Genomic DNA, 22,349 nt, shown 5'->3' on the forward strand with positions numbered 1-22,349 from the left:
CATAATGAAATAATACAAAATGACGGATTATTTTGCGTGATACGCGTTGTAATCAATATTGATGTTTAATTTTTATCATGGTCAACAAATTATAATATACTAATGTATGCGTATATGTGTATTGTAATAATCCAGTGTATATCGAGGTTGAATGAAAACGCTGTGTAAACTAATTTCATTTTGTAGCCGGCAATAAAAAATTAATAATAATAATATACAGCGTGGTTGGTAACTGGTGGTACAAGCGGATAGGGGGGTGATTCTACGCGGAAAAAGAAGTCGAAAATATAGAATACAAATTTTTCGTTTGAGGCTTTGTTTTCGAGAAAATCGACTTTGAATTTTCGCTCGGTACGCGTGCACTTTATCACGTCTCGTTATAACGGATGTCACTGTAGATCGTTGTCTCGATTAACGTTATTTTTTTAATTTTTAAAATTTTTAAATTTTCAAATTTTCAAATTTTCGAATTTTCAAATTTTCAAATTTTTAAATTTTTAAATTTTTAAATTTTCAAATTTTTAAATTTTCAAATTTTTAAATTTTTAAATTTCCAAATTTTTAAATTTTTATTCCATATTTTCGACTTCTTTTTTCGCGTAGAATCACCTCCTTTCCGCTTGTACCACCAGTTACCAACCACCCTGTATATATACATTATATATGTATATCATGTTATACACGTTATAAGTAAATTAAGATGCACATTCGCGTACTTCGATCATCTTGAAGTAACTATTTAGCTTGAAGTTAGATTGCAGGAAGGTGTTAGGCGTTACGAAATATTTGTCTCCGGAGTCAGTGATATTTGCTTATTTAAGGCGCCGACATTAACTTTTCTTTGTGTTATGTTACGTATACGCTATCGACATATTTTATAATTATTCTGAAATTGACGTAATTTTCCCTGAGGCAAAACGACAAAGTGCAGTGGATAAAGAAACAATGAAACTTGGCATAGTTTTCTTTTTTTCGTTTTGAAGCTAGAATTATACAATTGCTGTAATCTCTTCATAATCGCGGAGTGTACAACGAATTCTTTATACATATGAAAATGTTTCCACGTCAGAATTTCAAAAGATAAGATTAGAAACGAGTTATTCAAATTATTAAAATTTGTATGTTGCGAGATAGAAATTTCTAGGTTCCTTGGATATTGTACGGTTATTGTACTTCGGTCAGCTGATTAAATTGTCGATGTCCTTTTCTTTAATATCTGTTACATCTTATGAATTACATACCGTGAATATAAATTTTCGCGAAACGAACATTTTTGGAAAAGATTTCTTCCGATAATTTGTCAAAGTACTCGATGTTCAGCAGAAACTTGAATTTTAAGATCAACATTCGAAACGACGCAGCGTAAAGGAGAAATTTGATTTTCTTAATTATTTTCAAATTCGCCATTCAATTACACAAGAGATTACATATACATATTTGTTCCAGGTCGCTTCTATTTAAGAGAATTTTATTCTTTGTTCCAAGTTTAGTAGCAAGAAGTATCATTCACCGTACTATCATAGAATTTCAGAGTTTTTATTTTATAGTAGGGTACACGAGATAGTCACGTGTATATCTCAACCGACATGCGAATACGAAATGTGTTCAAGGACAGTATGTACAATATCGAAGGGAAAAAAATTGTACTCAGTGAACCTCAAATAGTTAAGATTGCAATCTGAAACGGAAGAGAATAATATATGAATTCCGTGACAGATACACGTTACAAGTTACCTGTTCGCATTTCTTACTGAATATTCGTGAAGCAACGTCTCAAGATAACGTCTCATAAAATAGTTTTATTCAGTTTCTTACTTCGCAGTCACGAAATGCCAGTTATAATTCACGCCAAAAGTGTTGCGATACATTTTAATGAACGTAAAATCTCGTACTTTGAACGTAGAAAGATTTGTATTAAACGTTTCTAGTTATTAATTAAGAATTTAACCATTCTTTGTCGCAGAATATATAATATATATATTCTGAACGTTTCTGAACTATTCTAATATATAATATTCCGAATGTTTCTAACAATTTATTATTTTTATTATTAGGGAAACTTAGTTGTGTTCACGTGTGATAGATTTGAAAATAAGGAAGAAGCAAAATGAAAGAGTACGGGAGATAGAAAGGGTAGAAAAGAAGTTGGGACGAGAAAGGAAAGCTTGAAACTTTGCACGTATTATATAATATTGCAATATTATTAGTTCGAACTTTTTAAAAATGATCTTCTATCGTTACTATCATTGCCACTGTATTTGTTCGATCTGTCGATTAAGATCGCAAGATCTCTATCAAGTATTCTGCCTATTAACTCAAACACAAAAGAGTAATCGGTTTACTTTTGGTCTAAAAATATATATGACATTTGCATCGCTTTTCGCGAAAATCGAAAAAATTTCACGTCCTTGCTAAGCCGGTAATATCGTTCGATACTTTTTATAGAAGTATTAGGTTATAGAAACTGATTCACTGTAGTTTCTTCTTGGACTTGTTACGCCTACGAAGACATCATCGATAGTTTCTATTTTCTTAACAAATAGACGTATACCGTTCGTCCTATATCCAAGAGAATGTGAAATAAACAGAATAGCCATAAAATTTACAATAGCAGTTATAAAATGAATTTATCGTGCAAACGTTAAAAATATGATGATTAACGATAGGGTAAAGTGAAATGTCCTCCGCTTTAAACGCTGAAGACGTGTCGGAAACGTCACTTACTTAAAATATTTACCAGAATACAAGCGGTTATTAACATGATAATTGAATATATACAAGGAATGCGAAGAAAATGCAATTTAGTCAAACTAACAGAGTAAATAGGTTTCACGTCGCGTGTGTGAGAAACAGAGAGAGGTTCGATAATAATCTGGTGAAAACTGGTAAAACTGACTAGCTATTATCTTTTGTTAATGGTTAATACACTGTGTCAATAATTAGAACGATAAGATACTTCGGTAGACAAATGCGGCCTAATAGGTAGGCACAGTAGCAATTCTATAACGTTAATAATTTAACAGCGTTATTATATATTATATATATTATATTTTAACAGATTATACATAACACAAATTGTGTATGGTTATTGTTATTATTATTGTATTATTTATTACACCGTAAATTCAATAATCGAAATATTCAGTTTTATATAAATTCAATATAAAGTGTAAATAATACAAAAAAATTGTATTTCGTTCAATCGTAAAAATTAGCTACGAATAGGAGAATAATTTTTTTTTGGTCGCTAGAAGGCAATAATTTTTACATTCGACGACAAAACTTTATTTTCCTTTGATATACAGGGTGGTTGGTAACTGGCGGTACAAGTGGAAAGGAGGTGATTTTACGCAAAAAATAAATCGAAAATATAGAATAAAAAAATTTTTTTTTAATTTCTTTTTAATTTTTTTTAAATTTTTCCATCAATAGAGTGAGCTCCGTTATAACGTACCGCACGCGTACCGAGCGAAAATTCAAAGTAGATTTTCTCGAAAACAAAGCCTCAAACGAAAAATTGTTATTCTATATTTTCGACTTCTTTTTTCACGTAGAATCACTCCCTTTCCGCTTGTACCACCAGTTACCGACCACCCTGTATATTTATACGAATACAACGTGGATGCGTATGATTGATGATAAAATCGATGGTAAAATTTATATTTTACGTATTGGGAATGTAGGTTTTAAGCGAGAATCGAAAAATCAAAGTAGGTAATGCATGTATCATAGAGCCGGAACTTGGTCCAAGATGGGAAAAGAAGATACTTAATATAATAATAACATAACGATAGAATACATTTACATATACATTTACAACACAACATATTTTACATTATATCTTCATTTTATAACGATTCGCAACGCCGTAATTTGATGTAGTGATTTATATACATGTCCGACAAAGTGTTACAGTCCGATATCTTTCGTTTCACCCAGATCGATTCGTTTCTTCCTCGTGAATTATTGTCTGCAACACTTGCTCGCGTCCATAAAATATATCTAAAACGGTTGTTTCACTCGACGTTAATGACTTAATGGTATGTCTGTAGCAAAGAGGTCGATCATATAGTTCACCGTTAAGCCAAGTTCGGTCTTTACGACGGGAATCGTTTCGTTGCGTTTCGTTCTCGTTGCCTAGATTTCTTGCCGGTGCAAGACCCAAAAAGCAGCGGGCGGGCCCACGAAAAAGAATATCGGTCAATGGTATAACGGAATCTGCTGTCTGTTTTACGTTGCGATCCGTGTGCGCACGCGTGCACGCGCGTAATTCTAAAGAAAGAGAGTTACCATAGAGAAACCAAGGTGGAGAAAGGTGTATGCACGAGGCATAGAAAAACAGCTGCAGAAGCAGGCAACCGAGCAAAAGAAGAGAAGACAAAGTAATAAACGATGAGACGAGGAAACGTCAGAGTAAAGTAAGCCTGTTCGTCTCGCGCTCCCTTTTCGCTTCTCTCAGCCTCTTTTCAGTATACGACAGTTTGTCCATTCACCGTTCGCGGACGTGGGCCCAGTGTCATCGATTATTCGTTTAACGGGATCTACACGTACCCACGGTGGTGGTGAACGATGATTTCTCCGGAGACCAACTGCTACTTAAGGATTTTCGGCTTCGGTCAGTCGAAGTGTACGTTGTTTCGAGCGAGCATCGAAAGTCACCGATGACAATTTGGTTTTGCGTATTGACGCAGTTTTTTCGTTCTTCGGTAAATTTACCCGGCCACGTGACGCAAGAATCCTGTCACCTCGCGGTATCTTTAAAACTCGGTCTCGTTAAGACCTCGCAGACATCACGTGGTCCGAGTGTACAAGCGCTTTTCACCGCTGTGTACACACTGTATAAAAGTTTACTTCGCGAACAATACACCGAACGCGCGTCGACAATTATTTAATATTTACCTGTTTTTCCTTCAACTTACTGCGTCAAATTGCAAAACGTACGTACGTGACAATACGAGAAGCGACGACAGCTCGCGGTATTGTGAACGACGAAACTCGACGGAAACAAGTAAAAACTGAAATTTATATTCTCGAAATTTGTATTCTGTTGTCGAAGACACGATTCATATTCGATAATTCGCTACGTGTTTCTACTAATTATTGTGCCAAGAGGAAACGGAAATTTGCGGCTGTGTTTACGAAGAAAATTTTCCGTATTCGCGTACAGATCATCTGGTACAAATATTATCGACCTATAGTTCAGGGACGCGAGAGATACTCTAAGCCCCGACATCTCCACGTGTCGTCTGTACGAATGTTTCACCGACGTTATATCTCGTTACGAGTTTACATATTATACAAAAGTCTTGGTCCGCGAATAACCGCCGAAAATTGGTAATTGTAACACTCGAGTTAGTCTTGTAAAGTGAAACACTTAAAAAAACGTTTCGTTGACAAGAGAATTGAGAATAAAAGTAGGAGGAAAGTGTATAAATTTAAATAAGTATTAAATAAATTAATGTGGACCGAGGTTTAACGAGCTGGACTGTGCGAGAATCAGTAATCATAAGAAGATGATGACGACAGAAAAATAAAGAATCGCAAGAGAGAATAGCGAAGCTTTGAAAAGAGAGAGATCTCTGTAGGAGTGTGCTATACTGTGATTATATAAAGACAAGAGCCTGGCGAATTTTACATATTTATTATTCGTCGAACGAAGGATCCGTCGCTGGGGAGCGTGGATCGCGGTAATTCGTCCAAGTTCAGTTGTCAGCTCAAAATTCACGTCTAGTTGGCATATTATTCCAGTAGCACGAGAGTCGTTGTCGATTCTGTCAACAAACGTACGTCTAAGGACAAAGTTTCTATCAAACGGTTCAACACGGGGTCCTTACTGTCGAGCGTAAGTCAGTGAAAATATGAAACGCGTATTTCCAGAATTGTGCCTTCGTGGTAGCGAACAAAGTTAGGCCAAATTTTCTATTTGATCGTAACTTAACGACGCTGCTTTCAGTTTAGCAACTCCGTGACTCTGTGCTTGTTCTCAGTCATGAAGTGCATAACTCATTTTCTCCTAAGTCATCGAAGCAATTTTCATTGTACGCTCACTACCAATATCGTTAATAAGTGGAATACGTCAATTATCTTTTTCATATACGTTTTAAGAAAAGCTACACGGCGAGGGAAATATCGTTGATGCGCGTTAATTTTCTCTCCTCCAACGTGGATATTACTTTTCAGATTTCTTTTAGTTTAATTAGCTAGTTAGTTTAGTTAGTAACTAGTTTAATGATAAGCGATTACGAAACATTTCATTAAATTCGCTTTCTAAATTTTGAGAAATTGTGATTTGAAAATAACGGATAAAGGTACAGCAGCGATTAGCGAAACAATGAAGTTTAAAGAGAATTATAGCAATTATTCGAAAACGTTATATTTTCAAAATTCAACCTGATACAACAATACGTACGATTTTCATTCGTCGTTATCGATTCTTTGTTCCTTGAAATATTCGCAGTATCCATTGCCGTGGTATTTTCATAGAATTACATGTTTCAGCGCAAATATCAATCGTGGAGCTGATTCGATAAGAGAGATTAAGCATAGCCCAATTAATAATACGACACGGTAGTCGATCTTCTTTAAACAAATTGTTCGACGTATCTAAAAACGTCGCTAATTACGTGTACTCTTCGATTATCATTCGGATAGATCGGAACTATATAATAATTTTATATCTCAGAAACAAAAACAACGGCGGACAATTTTGTTCAATTTGTCCACTCTTGACACGAAACCATTGATATCTTTAAAAACAAAACGCTTAATTTATCTGTTACAGGAATTACTGGAACATCGAGAGAAAGATGAGGTAGTGAAGTTGGTCAGTACAACAAGCCATGGTACGACACCGTTAGTTATCGCCTGCCGAAATGGACATTATGACGTGGCTGAATACCTTATTGAAAAATGTGGAGCGAATGTCAATCAACCTGGTTTAGGTAAAATCGTGACTGCGCTATAAAACTGTCTTTGTCAAATTTTTCATATATGTCAGCATATTTCAAATTACAACCGCTTAAGCTGATCGATTGTGGCGAAATCGAGGACATACATAAATGTGCTTCCGTAAGCCTATAAATCTTCAACCTAATGTTTCACCTTCACCATTGTAGTATTCCAAATGGCGTGAAATGATTGGATGACAGAATTGTCTGAAGTAGTTTCTATCGTAATATTCGAAATGAGTTGCGAAAATAGTAGAACAAGTTCGTCGGTAAAGTTATATATATGTATTATAACCCGTTAGGTTACATATCCTTCAAAACTTGAATTTTAAATGTAACTGATGTCGGTAATTCTGAAATTCTGATAAATAAAAACATTAGAACATTTTAAAAATAGTATATACGGCATATTTTTTGTAATTTACATGTCTTAACATTTAGCCAACCACGCTCGAATAAGCCAACCTATACGCTGTTCACCGCGCATTTTTTCAAGTATCAAAGACTAATATTCGTTACTTAAAAAACAAAGAAGTGTAAAAATTATTTAAGCGATTAATTATATTTTGCGGTAATGATTTTATTTGACGATTTCACATATTGTTTATAGAAAACATCAAATTGAAAGTATATATTAAAAGTATAAAGAAATATAGGTATAATTAAAAACGTTAAAGTTGGCTAAAGATAAGTAACACGAATTGAACGTGAAATTAAAAATTCATAATGCATTTTAATATTTTTTTACAATGTGGTATCGTTCGATTATAATTTTATTTAGTCATAGCTGATAGTGTAACTTTTTCATTAATTTTAACACCACTAAATTGGTTTACTTTGTTATATACTGTACTTTATAAAAGCAGAAAAAGTGGCGCAATTAATTGGGAATAATTCCAGGTAAACAATAACTGATAATAACAACAAAAAAAAGGAAAACGCGTTGCTAAAGTCAAGAAGAAAGATCTCCCCATTCGGTCACGCATTCGGTTCTTCACAGAGGGGAGATCTCTCTATTCGATTGGCTAAGTGTTAAAATTCGATAATTATCGAACGAATTCGATCGTAACTACGAACTGATATCAGATCTATTTCTAATTCAAATAATTTATCTGTTGATCGTAACTCATGTTAAAACTCATCCTTGATATCTTTCTTATGTAATAATATTACTTGGGATATTGTTCGATTAATATAATTTGTAATATTTCGTTTATTTCAACAGTGATGTTCGATGGAGAAATGATCGAGCGCGCGCCACCTTTGTGGTGCGCCGCAGCTGCCGGTCACTTGGTTTTAGTTAAGTTACTAGTGAAAAATGGCGCCCGGGTAAATGCCACCACTAAAACACTTTCCACTCCTCTACGAGCAGCTTGTTTCGACGGCCACTTCGATATTGTTAGATTTTTGGTGGATCACGGTGCAGGTATGAATCACTCAAATATCTCTTAAAAACAACCGGAACGTTTCCATCTTCTAATAGTCATGTACTGTTTTCTAAAGTTGTAAACAAAAGTGTACATCGATGTAGTCACCGTAGAACTTCCGATTAGTATAGAAACTTTCTGTATTATGATAAATGTCGTGAAGTAATAATGTTTTATTTTTCTTATAAAAAAAAAATGGAATTAACGATGAATACGCTGTTTGATTACAGATATTGAGATGGCAAACCGTCATGGTCATACAAGTCTGATGATCGCCTGTTACAAAAGTCATCTTAAAATCGTCAAGTACCTACTTACCCTGAAAGCGAACGTTAACCGAAAATCCATAAAGGGTAACACAGCACTTCACGATTGTGCTGAGAGCGGATCTCTAGAAGTCGTGAAGGTACTCCTCAAGCATGGTGCCCGAATGGACGTGGACTCCTACGGGATGTCACCACTCCTTACGGCAGCAGTAACAGGTTAAAGCAGAATGTTCCACGCACAACCCCGAAGGTTTCCTTAAGACGATTACAATTAATGTTTAACTGAGTGTTTTATTAAGTGAACGAGGAAACTCTCTAGTAGGAAGTGAATTATCACAAAGTCTTTCTGATTTTACAGGTCATAAGCACATTGTCGAATACTTTATCAGTATGCCGAACTTGGTGAATCGCAAGGAACGCATAGACGCACTGGAATTACTGGGCGCTACATATGTGGATAAAAAGAGAGACATGATGGGAGCACTTGAATGCTGGAAAGAAGCAATGAACGAAAGGTATGTACAATTTTGTAGAAACAAATGAATTTCAGCAATACACGCCCAGAAATTTATACACACTTCGAATGGTTATAAATTTAGCGAATTTATTAAGGTATAAGTAAGATTAAAACTCCGAATCAAAGAAGACAGATATCGAAATTTTTTAGTCATCACAAATGCTCTCAAATTGATGACCTTTGAACGATCCAGGCACTGCTGACAAAGTAGAGCAATGAAATCGCAAACAAAACGAATCATTTGGTTCGGTATTTCGATACATAGTCTTTTAATAGCTGATCTCAATTCATAAACTACTGCCGTTTTTGTGTCATAAACTTTCTCTTTGATGAATCCCCATAAAAAAAAGTCCATCGAGATCTGGGAATCGCTGGAAGTATTCAACACTATCTCTATTTCAATCTATCGGTTCGGCAAATATTCATGAAGGCAGACCTTCACGGTGGTGGTGGGGAGGTACACCACCTTGTTGGAAATAAAAGTCCTCTTCACCCCTAAATATCTCACGAATGCATGGTATAACAATGTATAATCATTCAAAGTGTATATACATCTTTTTGGGGCATCCTTTATGTACAATACATGTGTGTACGTATAATTTCTACATTTTATAATATTCATAGATCATTGAAATATTTGTCAATGTCGTACTTCAGATATCGAAGTGATCCAGTGATACTGAAACCAAGACCATCACCACTTGTAGCTGCTTACGATTTTGCACGGGAAATTACCGATCCTGATGCACTGGATGGATTATTAAACGATCCGGATGAAATGCGAATGCAAGCACTTGTAATTAGAGAACGAATATTAGGACCAGCTCATCCTGACACCAGTTATTATATTCGCTACAGAGGAGCTGTATACGCGGATGGTGGAATGTTCAGTCGTTGTATAGAACTTTGGAACTATGCTTTAGATATGCAGCAAAGCATGCTGGAACCACTCGATCCAATGACCCAGAGTTCACTTTTTAGTTTTACCGAACTCTTTAGTTTTATGATAGGTAGACAAATAAATACAGGACGTAGAGTACCACAGATTCAGAGAGAAGAACTTCTTAGAGTGTTCAGGAAAGCTGTATGTTTCAAAAATATACTGGATATTCGTTATTTGTTTGCAAATGGCAATATACAATCTATATTATTGCAGGTTTTGGAAGTGAAATTAGGAAAACAAATGTTGGACAAAGGATCAGCTCGTGGACGTGATATTGCCTACTTAAACAGAGTTCTCGTCACCACTTTACACCTAGCAAGTTTATTGACTCACGAAATGCCAGAAGAAGACACTGCGGAATATTCTGCACTGCATCAAGCGCTTTATGAATTAGTTCGAGTAAATCCCAAAGACAATAACGTAAGTTAATACGAAGGAATTTATTTACCGATTAAAAATATATTAATTTTTTGAGAGATTAATTTCTTTTTCTTTTTTGTGTAGGATCGGACTGTGTTGCATTTAGTTTTTAGCGAAAGAAATACTATATTCGGAGCTGGTCCTAGATCTCCGTCATTTAGGTTTCCTTCTCCTCATTTAATAAAGGCTCTTATAAAAGTTGGCGCTGACGTCTCAGCAAGAGATGCAACCGGAAGTACGGTATTACATCTTGCTGCTATGTTCCATCCGCCAACCGATCTTGTTAATATTCTTCTTGATGCTGGTGCACATATTGATGCTGTTAATAAAATGGGTAGCACATTCCAATCATTGATATGGAGTAACACCGCGTATGAGACTTTAGTACGGAATAAACACCCATATGCTTCGATATATCCCATGAGATACACTAAACTCACCTGTCTAGCAGCGAGAGTAGTAAGGAAAGCATACGATATTGAGTCTGTCCCAAAACATCTTCAAGATTTTGTTCAAATGCACTAGTGATACTAGTGCAGTGGAAACGATAGGCTATTGCTTAGAATGCTACAAGAGATATTTATACGTTATCTAAAGAATAAGAAAAATCAACGATAAAGTTTTATATCTTTTTCGAAAGTGTAAAATTAATATTAAGATACTTTTTCGAATAAGCAAGTATGAAACATAGAAAGGAATGCTATTATTATACATATAATACCATGATGTGGCATACGTAAAATATGCTGTCAGTAATTTTTAGTTATAAATCTGGTTTTTAGAGAATTAAATATCAGTGAGTCAGTAACCTCTGCGACTCTAGTATCGTTCAATGCTAGTAAAGAGTTAAGAACAATTCAAATAGTTACGAATTTCAAATTAGTCTTAAATTATGTTCTTCATTTCGTCCAATAAAAGAAAAATTCTTAATATTGATGTTGATCAATACAAAACACTTAAGATTACTGACATGGGTTATGATAGCTCATAAATATCGGTTAATATGATTTTATTATCGTATACGCTGACAGCTTTTTCCCTTATACATAAACCCCATTACAAGCCATAATATACAAATTACATTGATAACATTTAGTTATAACTCATATGTTAAATTGAAAAATTGTGTAATCGTAGGAATTACTTTCATTTTCATTGTTACATAAAAAATAAGAACAGAAGTAAAATTATGTAATATACTTTTTTATATAGCATGGAATATCTAAAATATAAATCACTTATACGTTTTTATATATTAAAAATAGGGAAAAATAAAATTATACGTTAAAAATTCTACGACATAACATTTTTATTATACATATAAACATGTTTTTTGAGTTTATTACTTAAAAGAATTTGCCAATTAGAAGATTTAAGAAGTTACGTATATATTATGTTAATCTATAATATTTAAGCTTACCTTTATTTAAAATGTGATAAACATACATATACATTATAAGTATTATACAAAACTATATATACTTAAGAATTATATATCCGAGGTGTTTTAGTAAGGTGCTTTTTTTGAAAATAAACAAATGCACTTGACACTAAATAGCACAACTATAACAATTTTCTCACAGTAATGCATATAGAGTTTATAATACCATTGAGATCTTGATGCGACTTGAGTTTTGTACTTTTTGAACACATTTTTGTTTCAGTGATTATATTCACACACTTTATTTTTACACAAACACTGTGATTCTCTACAAAAAAAGTATCTTACATTCAGTCACCCAATTTAACTGTTTTATAATGTGAAGACTGGAAATACAGGTGTGATTAATAATATATCGAGATGTTCATTTATTTCTATTTAATAAGATACCAATGGATTTTCATCCTACAAAACTTACCGCTTAATAACTTTTCGCTTGGACGAGATAGCTTCCCTGGAAGAACAACATATTCATAAAAATCTGTTATACAAATTGTAGAACTTACCCAATTTTCCTGCAAGATGATAGCCGCAATTTAAAAGTGATTAATTACTCAAGATATATTTAAATCCTCTATATTAAAAAATTTTATTTTTAGACACTTATTCAAACAATTTCGATAATGAGCGTTTAAACGATATCAAAGAGAAGATGTCGTTATCCCTATTCTTTTATGTTCGTCGAAACACATAATATCCTTCCTCCAAAATATCTCGTGGAATAATAAAACACAACCGATCAATCACTTACGATGGAAATAATACAACAAACCATAGCACACGATCTCATGCGTTATAAAATAAGACCCTATCTGACATCAATGACATTATAAGAAAAAAAGACCACATCCTTCAAATGTTAAGAAACAAATTTGGCAACCACACAGCGGAGATCGACGATGGTTATTAAAAAATTCCATACGCATAGTGATTTGAACACGCATTAAATATTTCATTGGCGATTGCGGCAAAGACCAGAGCATAAAATATTTACAACCACTTACCATAGAAGTTACAGTCATAATAAGTAATTGTGCTTCTTACGTTACATAAATTCACTTGGAATATAGAAATTTTGCAGTTCTAAACTAGTTCTCGATAAATATGGAGGATACAATAAAATCTCTCTAGATGCTACAATAAAATAAGAATCAACCACAGTGTTAGAGACGAAATACTATATTACCGTCCACAGTTTTAATTTTCCCAAAACCTGTTAATCCACTATTTCAAACAATAGCATAAATTTTTAACAATCTTCGAAAGAAGAGTACCACATGTAACTTGATAATTCGAATATCACATTAACAATGCATTCCAGTAGCCATTAATGAAGGAACAAATATTTGATAAATTTCAAGCAAATTATTCCTTCTTGAAATATATATTCATCATAGAGGAATAGAAAACCACAATCACCTGAAAAATATCTCACCTGCGATGTAAACAAATATTCATGCCTCACAGATAGTGAAGTTTATAAATCTCAAAAGTAAGCAGGGAGTACTAATATCTACAGTTATACATTTTTTAAGCAGAAATTTCTGCTTAAGTGCAATACATTTGAAAAAACTCGTTCTAGGTAAATGTATTGCACATGTAAAAGTAGCGGAAACAATATCCTCTATGCCAATGCATATACACAGCTTAAACCTGCTTAAAGTATAAAGAATCACAACAACACAGAAATAAAACACAACGACCAGCATATTTTTTTGTAGTCAAAACGGATTTGGATTTTATTCAATCACTGTCATGATGTTGTGGTTATACAAGAGTGTTATACAATGCGCAGAATGTTCCTCGAGATCTACATAGCGAGAGGAAATATGTTTACCAAAGAATATGTATATAAAATTAGCTGTGAAAAGCCTCTATTTGCACTTTGTAAAAACCGACAGATATTAAAAATTGTTGGTTCTTTACACAAATATTTTGTATTTTTTGGTAAACATATGATTGATGCACAATATGTAAGACAAATTCTGCCAAATTTTGGGTATAAAGTCATCCAATGTTCATTCGCTGAAGTCTCGAGACGAGCGAATTGGAAGGGACCTTCCTAATGACAACTAAAATTTTGTATGCTCCGCTACACTTGAATCTCCAAGTTACTAAAACGATGTGACGCGACGAATAAAAGATCAGATCGCAGAACTATAATGAAAACAATACAGTCCCCTGTTGAGCCATGATGTATCACTATGTATTAGATACAAGAATAGAGTGCGACCGATACCACAAACAAATCGACACACGTCCACGATGTGTGTAGGATTGTGCATGAAAGTATCTATCATACATGGATAAACTTTAACTTGTAAAATCCGTAACAACTATATCGCTTTAATATTTATGCTTGAAAGATTAATCTGTCCCTGATCGATAAACCACTCCGCGAATGACCAAAGCGTCATGTTCAACCGGAATGTGGGGAAATCGATTGATCTCTCGTGAGAACTAAGAAATAAACTTACAAGCTACATTTGATAATTACTGTAAATATCATAAACCTATATACTGAAAAACCTACAGATTACGTAGAACATTATGAACCTAAATCTAACAACTAAACTATTTGTCGATCACTCAAAAAGATCGATTTAGGAGTGAACAATTAGTAGACTTCCACTGTAAAAAGGAACGATAATCTGGTAAAAGAATTTCGAATGAAATAGTTGTAGCAAGGAAGGGTGATCATCGGCAGCCAATGAGTGTTTCAACGTTGAAGTAGGCATAAAACAACTGTTGATCTTCCAACGACAGATACTTCTCACCCACTGTCCTAAGTTCTGCCACACTACTAGGATGAATTTCAAGTATTGTCACCAGGAGCGGAACAATCCTGCAGACGACATACGAACACCCAGTCTCCTCTCGCTGCATCAATAAATTATTGTTAAGCATCAAATTCTGCAGAGGTTCTCTATTAATGTTACCTTGAGTGTATTCCCCAGATTTTAGTAGAGACGAACATCAATCGTCCTACCATCGATACGTGACCGATTCATCATAGCTATATATAAAAATTATTAAGAAAAATCTTTAAAATGATACATGCCCTTCAAAATGCGTATTCTCTTAAATAGACAAAACTGATTTATACTATTAGCATATTCTTTAAAAGGATACACACAGCGCGTTCAGCATCCCATTCAGATGCGAATCGTACCATGCCCATGTCACTTCCCCGCATTTCAGCAAATTTCACCTCTCCAACATCTTGAAATTTGTCTCTCAACATTTGCCATGTTGTGTTTGGTGGGAGCTGTTACAATTATCTTTATGTTTACAAATATACATACATGTATTAGTTATTGTGTACAAATTAAGAAAAGTACATACATTTCCTATAAGAATAGTGTCTGACATCGGCCGAGAACCATTAGTATTCTGTCTGTTCCCACCTCCTCCTTGACCTTGATTTCCAGCAAAACCACCACCTCCACCAGGAACACGATCGTTGTCCCCTCTGTTGAATCCACCGTCAAAATCTCTGCCACCACCGAAGTTAGAACCACCAAAAGCATTGTTTCCACCGAAGCCTACATCATTGTCCATTTTAGATAAGCCTCGCGGCGCAAATGAATTGTTGCCTTGTCCACCAGCTAAAGAGGCTTGTAAATTAGACAAACCTCCAACTCCTCCGCCGAAATTATTTAAGTTAGAAGCCAACTCATTTGTTAACGACGAATTCAGCAAAGAACTGGTGGTCAGGTTAGCGCTTAGACCTCCAGCAAGACTTGCTTGAAGAGCTGCAGCATTTGAATTTGTCAATGCAGATGCTATAGGTATATAAATATATCATTGTCAGATTCTCTATCTATCTTATTTTATATATTACATTTATAGTAAGACTCACCTAACTGTGCTGGCACAACATTGTTTAAACCAGCTCCAAAAGCACCAGCAGCCAACACAGGAGCAGAAATAGGATTCACAACAGGTGGATTATTTGCTTGTACATTAGGAATGTTTCTAGCTACATCCATTAATCTATTACCACCAGCTCCAAGACCCATTCCAATTCCCTTTAACCCTATTTTGGAATTGATATCAATTTTCATTTTTATATGTTTATATAACAAAATAAAATATTTCTTAGGAAATAAGAAGGTACCTTCTGGTAATTTTGGTGGCATGTCTGGTTCATTTGCTCTGTCAAGTCTCACAGTCATACGTCTATCATAAAGTTGCTGATTATGAAGCATTGATATAGCTTGTACAGATTCTACTGGATGGTCATATTCTACCACTCCAAATCCTCGAGATTTTCCATCTTTATCTTTTCCTAATTCAACATGTAGTACTTTACCAGCTAATTTAAACACTTCTAATAATTTCTTTTCATCCACTTTGTAGTCAAGCTAAATATACAAAGTAATAACTTAATAAACTTTCATATACTTAATTTGTCAATATTATACAAACTGTATCGCAAGATATACTTACATTTGCTACGAATACTCTAGTAACTAAAGGTCCATTAATGTCTAAAGATTCTAAAAACTGAGTACGTAGACCATAGGTATTCCCCCTAAAGATTCTAAAAACTGAGTACTTAGACCATAGGTATTCCCAAATTTGCTATCTCCGCCACCACCACCGCCACCACCGCCGCCGCCACCGCCTCCACCACCACCACCTCCACCAGCAGGAGCATTCATATTTTGACGCCCACCACCTTGTGGCCTTGGCGGATCCCTAAATCTATCATCACGAACTCTTTCATTGTTACGAGCTGTTGCTAACCGGCCATATTTATCCCGTTCAACATCAAAGTCCTAAAATGCATAAATATTAAACATGTCCTTAACACTGATTGCATGGTACCCATCCAAGTTGTAAGGAAGTTGAAAAAATAACAATATACTAACTACCTCTTTGACGACCAGCTTTCTCCCTTTAATATCATACCGATGCATTTTTTCTACAGCAATTTTTACCGAGTCTGAATCTTCAAATTCAACAATACCACAACCTCTTGGTTTGTCATTTTCGTCAGTAAAAAGTTCGACATGAGCAACTTTACCAACTTCTGTTCTGAATAAATCCTTAAGATCTTGCCAGCGAAAATCATAGGGAATGTTTGATACATAGATTCGTCGATCTGAAGCTTTTCGACCGCGATCGTTTCGTTCCCTACTACGATCACGGCTTGTAGAATTTATGCGATTTTGTCGTTCCGCTCTCCTGTTACGATCACGTTCTCTACTTCGATCTCTCTCCTCGTTATTCTGTACTTGACCCCTAATATTTAACAAGATTATATAGAACTAACTCGTGTAAGAGAAAACACGTTTTACTGTTGCTTGTTAATATATGTACCTACAACTTTTATTATATGTTTTTCAATATATAATTTGTATAAATTTTAACTAAATTGAGTGATTCAACAAATACTTGCTAAAAAAAATGTATACTGCTGATACGTTGAAAATGTACTAGCGTCGGTTTGTGTTAATTGTACATGATTCTCCACGCCGACAAAGAATAGACAATGAATTATTATAAATATCAATTTTATACTTACTCCTCTTGCTTAATCATTGTCAACGCTTTTTGCACTGAATAAACTAAATTATTTAAAGAACATATAAATAGTTTATTCGTTAAAAAGAGTAAAAGATACCGAATAAGCAAACATACGCGACGGTGAAGCGTCCTATAAAATGGCCGTCCGAGGAAATGCTAAACCATACCGGAAACTACTGTATTCAAAATAAGTTCTTATTTAAAAAGATACGAATAAAACTATAAAAATCATTTGATTATAATATTTCTATGATATTACGTTGCTACCCTTCTACGTTGCAAGTATAAATTATATTTCATATTTAGAAAACATTACACGATTGTGATTATTAAACATTTGAACATAACTGATTGAGAAGTTTCAAACTCGAGCTATTGTCTTCGGAAAAATTAAAACTCGATTGTGTAGCCAATCAAAATTCACGTATCAATATTCATATTTAAATTAAATAAATTTTTTTTAAATGTTACAAGAATGTTTATTATTTCATATTCTTATTTCGATAGTTTATTGTTTGAAAAATGATAAAAAAAAGTTTGAAAAGACAATCTCAATTATTGAAAATAAATTTGCCCTTAGCCATTATCTTGTAAATCAAAATGTCGGTATATGTGGAGCCACTCGTCATGTTCGATACTATCGACCATTATGTTCCGTTTCCGAATAGCAGAAGACATCGTTTCGCGGGAACCAATCACAACTGTGATTCATTTCACATCTCTGGGTTTTTGGTGCTGCTTCTGACGTGCGCAACAATTTTGGGTGGTGGAAGTTCTTGTGTTTATTATAAAATTTACAAAGAGAATGGCAGCACAGTGGATACGAAATGCAGTAAGTAACACGTGTCAATCCAGAAATTCTAAAAACAATAAGTGTCCTACACGTAATTGTGATCATTCTCAAACAATGAGGTTAGAATATTTCATATCTTGGTTATATCTTTCTGCTGAGGGCTCTAACAGCTTGGCAAACTATCTCTTTTCCTTATATCATTTATAATTTTTCTTTCCTCCTTTGACATTATATCAATTTCTCAGTACCACCTTCGTACTATCTTTCTTTACGAAATATAGTAGTATTCCGCGTGTTCTTTTATTAATAATTATCAATCTTATTGATATTTGATTAACAGGTCCCCAAAATTGGCTGTGTCCGTTTTTACAGCAATAAAGTTCACAAATGCACACTTATTCCCGGAGATGGTATCGGACCCGAAATTTCAACTGCAGTACAAAAGATTTTCGATGCTGCCAAGGTAAAATGGTTTTCACAAATAATTTTATATGTTAACAGTTTTCATTATGCATGATATTTCTAGGTAATTGCATGTCTTATCAGTCGAATGGAAGTATATTGATAACATGTGTCCACTTTGACATTTCTGTTACATTTTTGCACAGTAGATATTACATTTTGAGTAACTGTTTTAATTTTTTCATTATTTGTGGTTTGAACCTTACAAGGTGACCCTAAGTGTCCTACTAATAACCTTAAGGAGTTTATTTTAATCTTACTCTTATACAGGTTGATCCAATTGTAGGCTAATTCAGTCTGCTCTTGTAGCCAGGGTATGTTCTTTTTAATTTGTATATTTTTTATAAACACAGTGTATATTTTGTGAATTTCAAATAAATGCATGAGATTATTAATTTGTTTTCATTTATATGTGTAATAATGATGCATAATAGTTTTAATATTGAGAAACAACAATGTACTATTTTTCAGCATGAATGAAGAAACTTTAATAGTATCACTCATATATCATGTATTGCATAACACTGTTACTCAACTGTTAGTATCTATATGTATGTTAATATATACCTATACAGTTTATTCTTTCATATAACAGCACTAATAAAGATGAATGTATCCAATGTTAGATAAGATTGTACCCAAACATTTTGTATTTCTTTATATGCATTCACATATACTTGTAATATTATCTTAAATACCAGGTACCCATAGAGTGGGAATCTGTTGATGTAACACCGGTAAGAGGTCCAGATGGAAAATTTGGTATTCCACAAGCTGCCATTGATTCAGTTAACAGAAATAAAATTGGTCTGAAAGGACCATTGATGACACCTATAGGAAAAGGACATAGATCTTTAAATCTTGCATTAAGAAAGTAAGCCTACTTTTATCTTGTGTAATTAAGAATAGTTAAGTGTATCTACTTCAAACATCAATCAAACATCACAATATTGTCTCAATCTTCATATATTTGTTATGAGCTGTTTAAGTTACATAATTGTCATACAAATGTCAATGTAAACATGTAATTATTTGAAGTAGTGTAGACTGCTTTAGTGTAGACTGTAGCAAGGATTTAAAACTATTCGATAATTTATATATTTCGACAATTTACATTTATATATTTCTTTCTTTTATTTTTATTTTTTTTTTTTTCAGAGAATTTAATTTATATGCCAATGTTCGACCATGTCGTTCCTTGGAAGGATATAAGACATTATATGACAATGTTGATGTTGTCACTATCAGAGAAAATACAGAAGGAGAATACTCTGGTATAGAACATGAAATTGTAGAAGGAGTTGTACAATCAATTAAATTGATTACAGAGGAAGCTTCCAGTCGAGTAGCGGAATTTGCTTTCCAATATGCTCAGGATAATAATAGAAAAAAGGTTTTTAATCTACTTATTCAAAAATTAACTTAAAAAAGAAGCTAACAAATATTTTAGGCAACTATTAATTTCCTTAATAGGTGACCGCTGTACATAAAGCAAATATAATGAGAATGTCAGATGGTTTGTTCTTAAGGTGTTGTAGAGAAGCTGCACAAAAATTTCCCTCTATTAAATTTGAAGAAAAATATTTAGATACAGTATGCTTAAACATGGTTCAAGATCCTAGTCAATACGATGTACTTGTAATGCCTAATTTATATGGTGATATTTTATCTGATATGTGTGCTGGACTTGTAGGAGGACTTGGTCTTACACCAAGTGGAAATATTGGTCTGAATGGCGCATTGTTTGAATCTGTGAGTAGACAAAATTTTATATTTCTTTTATAATATAATTATAATATGATAGGGCGTGATTTGATAATAATTTTGTCCCAAAATAGGTGCATGGAACTGCTCCAGATATAGCAGGTCAAGATAAAGCGAATCCTACAGCATTATTACTCTCTGCTGTAATGATGCTTAAATATATGGGGCTAAATGAACATGCTAAACTGATCGAAATTTCTGCTTATGACACTATTAAAGAAGGCAAACATTTAACTGGAGATCTTGGTGGATCTGCAAAATGCAGTGAATACACTAATGAAATTTGCAAAAAGGTTTCAGCATTAGCTAAATAGATGATATAAAATTTATTGGGTATAAACTGCCAAATACTCGTAGAAATAATACATGTGATGTAAAACGTTGTTTTTAAATATCTTTGTAATTTGTTTCTTTTTTCGAAATTTTTTTCAATGTGTTCCTTCAAAATGTATGTGCAATTTATTTGATTGAATTGCAGAGATGTTCAATGTAGGTAAAGGATATCTTTTTCATTTATATTTGCACTCATTTAGATAATTTGTTGAGTACTTGAATTAGTTTATTGTAAAACTTGATGTTACTCAACATTTGTAGATTTGTTAATGTGTAATAGCATTTAATACGATATTATTGCAATGCGACTGAATACACGTATATGTATGATTGTCATACTTGCTTATTGTAAAAGAAAGATTCTAATAGAATCTGTAAAAAGTAAACATGTAAATTAATTTAGGAATTCTGTACAATACCTTAGAATGAAGTTGTTGATAATGTGTGCCTCGAGGAAGAGTTTTAAGAAGTAACATATTGCGCAGTATTACACATAAATAAAATATTATGGATTCTATGTGTTGTGTCCATTATTTGACCTATAGATCGTTTGTGAATATAATTATAAATATTGAAAAATAATGCTACTAACAATAATTTTTCAGAAATGTAATTCATATTGTTACATAACTCATTATTTTTTGTGTTTTTATTTACAGTAATATTTGAATAAAATATTAAAATATGAAAATATGAAAATTTAGATTTATTTTTACAATCAAACGTATTTATAGATATTAATATTCGTATGAATATCATAAGATGAGAATTTTTTAATTACGCTAATTTTCATTTCTGATGTTTTACGAAATATTGTAAAAAATATAATTCTTGTGGTATAAACGCTACATAATTTTATCCTTTGCAATATTGTTATAGCGTCCGTCTTGGACACTTTATAACTTCCCCTTTCCTCTACTCTTTCCTCCGTAGTACAGTATGCTTCTAAAGAAAATTCTCAAGTATGAGAAAAGTTGTCGGCTATATTTCACAGGCAAAAGAAGAGGATGGGATGGGGGAAGATCCGGTGTCATCTTCGCTGCTCGTTAATACTTTCTGTGATTTATCGAGATTCCTCGAGTGAATAATGACTGACCTTTTGTAAATTTTTGATATTAAATTTTCTGTTCAACTATGATATATAGAATCACTAAATTTTCAATACATATGAATCTTTTCTTTCTTAGCCTTTCGAAATATTTCTTACCAAAACAAATATTTTCTAATTACGATATTAACGAAAGCTTTCATTTACGAGCCGACTAGTCAAATCTGTCAAATCAATTCTACAGGACAAGATGCTAGTTTCGCCTTAATTCTCTTTCGGCTTACCGAAGATTGTTCGATCGTCCAGAACACTGATTTCTAAGCAATCGTTTATTTAATTTCGTTTTAGACGGAAAATTAACCAGTGTGTTGACGATTTAAGCGGTATCGGGGACCGGGGCAGTCGCAAGGTGCATCATCAGTTGTGGCGAAGGGCTGGTTACACAAAAGGTGG

The 22,349-nt window shown here is 33.6% G+C and overlaps 3 protein-coding genes across 4 annotated transcripts in view; 2 read left to right on the forward strand and 1 right to left on the reverse strand.

Moving 5' to 3' along the window:
* The window catches only part of LOC100742699 (protein fem-1 homolog CG6966), a 39,699-nt gene extending 28,271 nt beyond the window's left edge, over window positions 1-11,428 (forward strand). For both annotated transcript variants that reach the window (XM_003486287.4, XM_012380690.3), the window contains exons 2-8: window positions 6,782-6,941; window positions 8,173-8,373; window positions 8,605-8,856; window positions 8,999-9,155; window positions 9,815-10,241; window positions 10,314-10,520; window positions 10,605-11,428. In XM_003486287.4, coding sequence (XP_003486335.1) covers window positions 6,782-6,941; window positions 8,173-8,373; window positions 8,605-8,856; window positions 8,999-9,155; window positions 9,815-10,241; window positions 10,314-10,520; window positions 10,605-11,045 — 1,845 coding nt within the window. In that variant the 3' untranslated portion in view covers window positions 11,046-11,428. The remainder of the gene's footprint in view (window positions 1-6,781; window positions 6,942-8,172; window positions 8,374-8,604; window positions 8,857-8,998; window positions 9,156-9,814; window positions 10,242-10,313; window positions 10,521-10,604) is intronic.
* Window positions 11,429-13,124: 1,696 nt separating this feature from the next.
* LOC100742818 (heterogeneous nuclear ribonucleoprotein M) lies at window positions 13,125-17,659 on the reverse strand. The gene is given in 11 exon segments (XM_024364760.2): window positions 13,125-14,841; window positions 14,901-14,977; window positions 15,094-15,229; window positions 15,307-15,506; window positions 15,597-15,746; window positions 15,824-16,000; window positions 16,082-16,328; window positions 16,414-16,496; window positions 16,499-16,745; window positions 16,842-17,211; window positions 17,495-17,659. Coding segments are annotated over 10 exon segments (1,683 nt in total). The 5' UTR covers window positions 17,512-17,659; the 3' UTR covers window positions 13,125-14,841; window positions 14,901-14,921.
* Window positions 17,660-18,139: 480 nt separating this feature from the next.
* Window positions 18,140-21,365, forward strand: LOC100742936 (probable isocitrate dehydrogenase [NAD] subunit alpha, mitochondrial). Its single transcript, XM_012380711.3, has 6 exons — window positions 18,140-18,328; window positions 18,630-18,752; window positions 19,453-19,625; window positions 19,910-20,144; window positions 20,225-20,503; window positions 20,590-21,365. The coding sequence occupies exons 1-6, from the start codon at window positions 18,302-18,304 to the stop codon at window positions 20,827-20,829; spliced, it is 1,077 nt and encodes a 358-aa protein (XP_012236134.1). The 5' UTR covers window positions 18,140-18,301; the 3' UTR covers window positions 20,830-21,365.
* The last annotated feature ends 984 nt before the right edge of the window (window positions 21,366-22,349 follow it).

Source organism: Bombus impatiens, unplaced genomic scaffold, assembly GCF_000188095.3.
Source record: "Bombus impatiens unplaced genomic scaffold, BIMP_2.2 scf_0106, whole genome shotgun sequence".
Taxonomy (NCBI): Eukaryota; Metazoa; Arthropoda; class Insecta; order Hymenoptera; family Apidae; genus Bombus; species Bombus impatiens.

Bases quoted from the DNA above. Each gene is read 5' to 3' on its own strand.
- LOC100742936 (XM_012380711.3), top strand. From the start codon at position 18,302: ATGGCAGCACAGTGGATACGAAATGCA. The intron at 18,753-19,452 runs GTAAAATGGTTT...CTTAAATACCAG, and splicing joins AGATTTTCGATGCTGCCAAG to GTACCCATAGAGTGGGAATC. The intron at 20,504-20,589 runs GTGAGTAGACAA...GTCCCAAAATAG, and splicing joins ATGGCGCATTGTTTGAATCT to GTGCATGGAACTGCTCCAGA.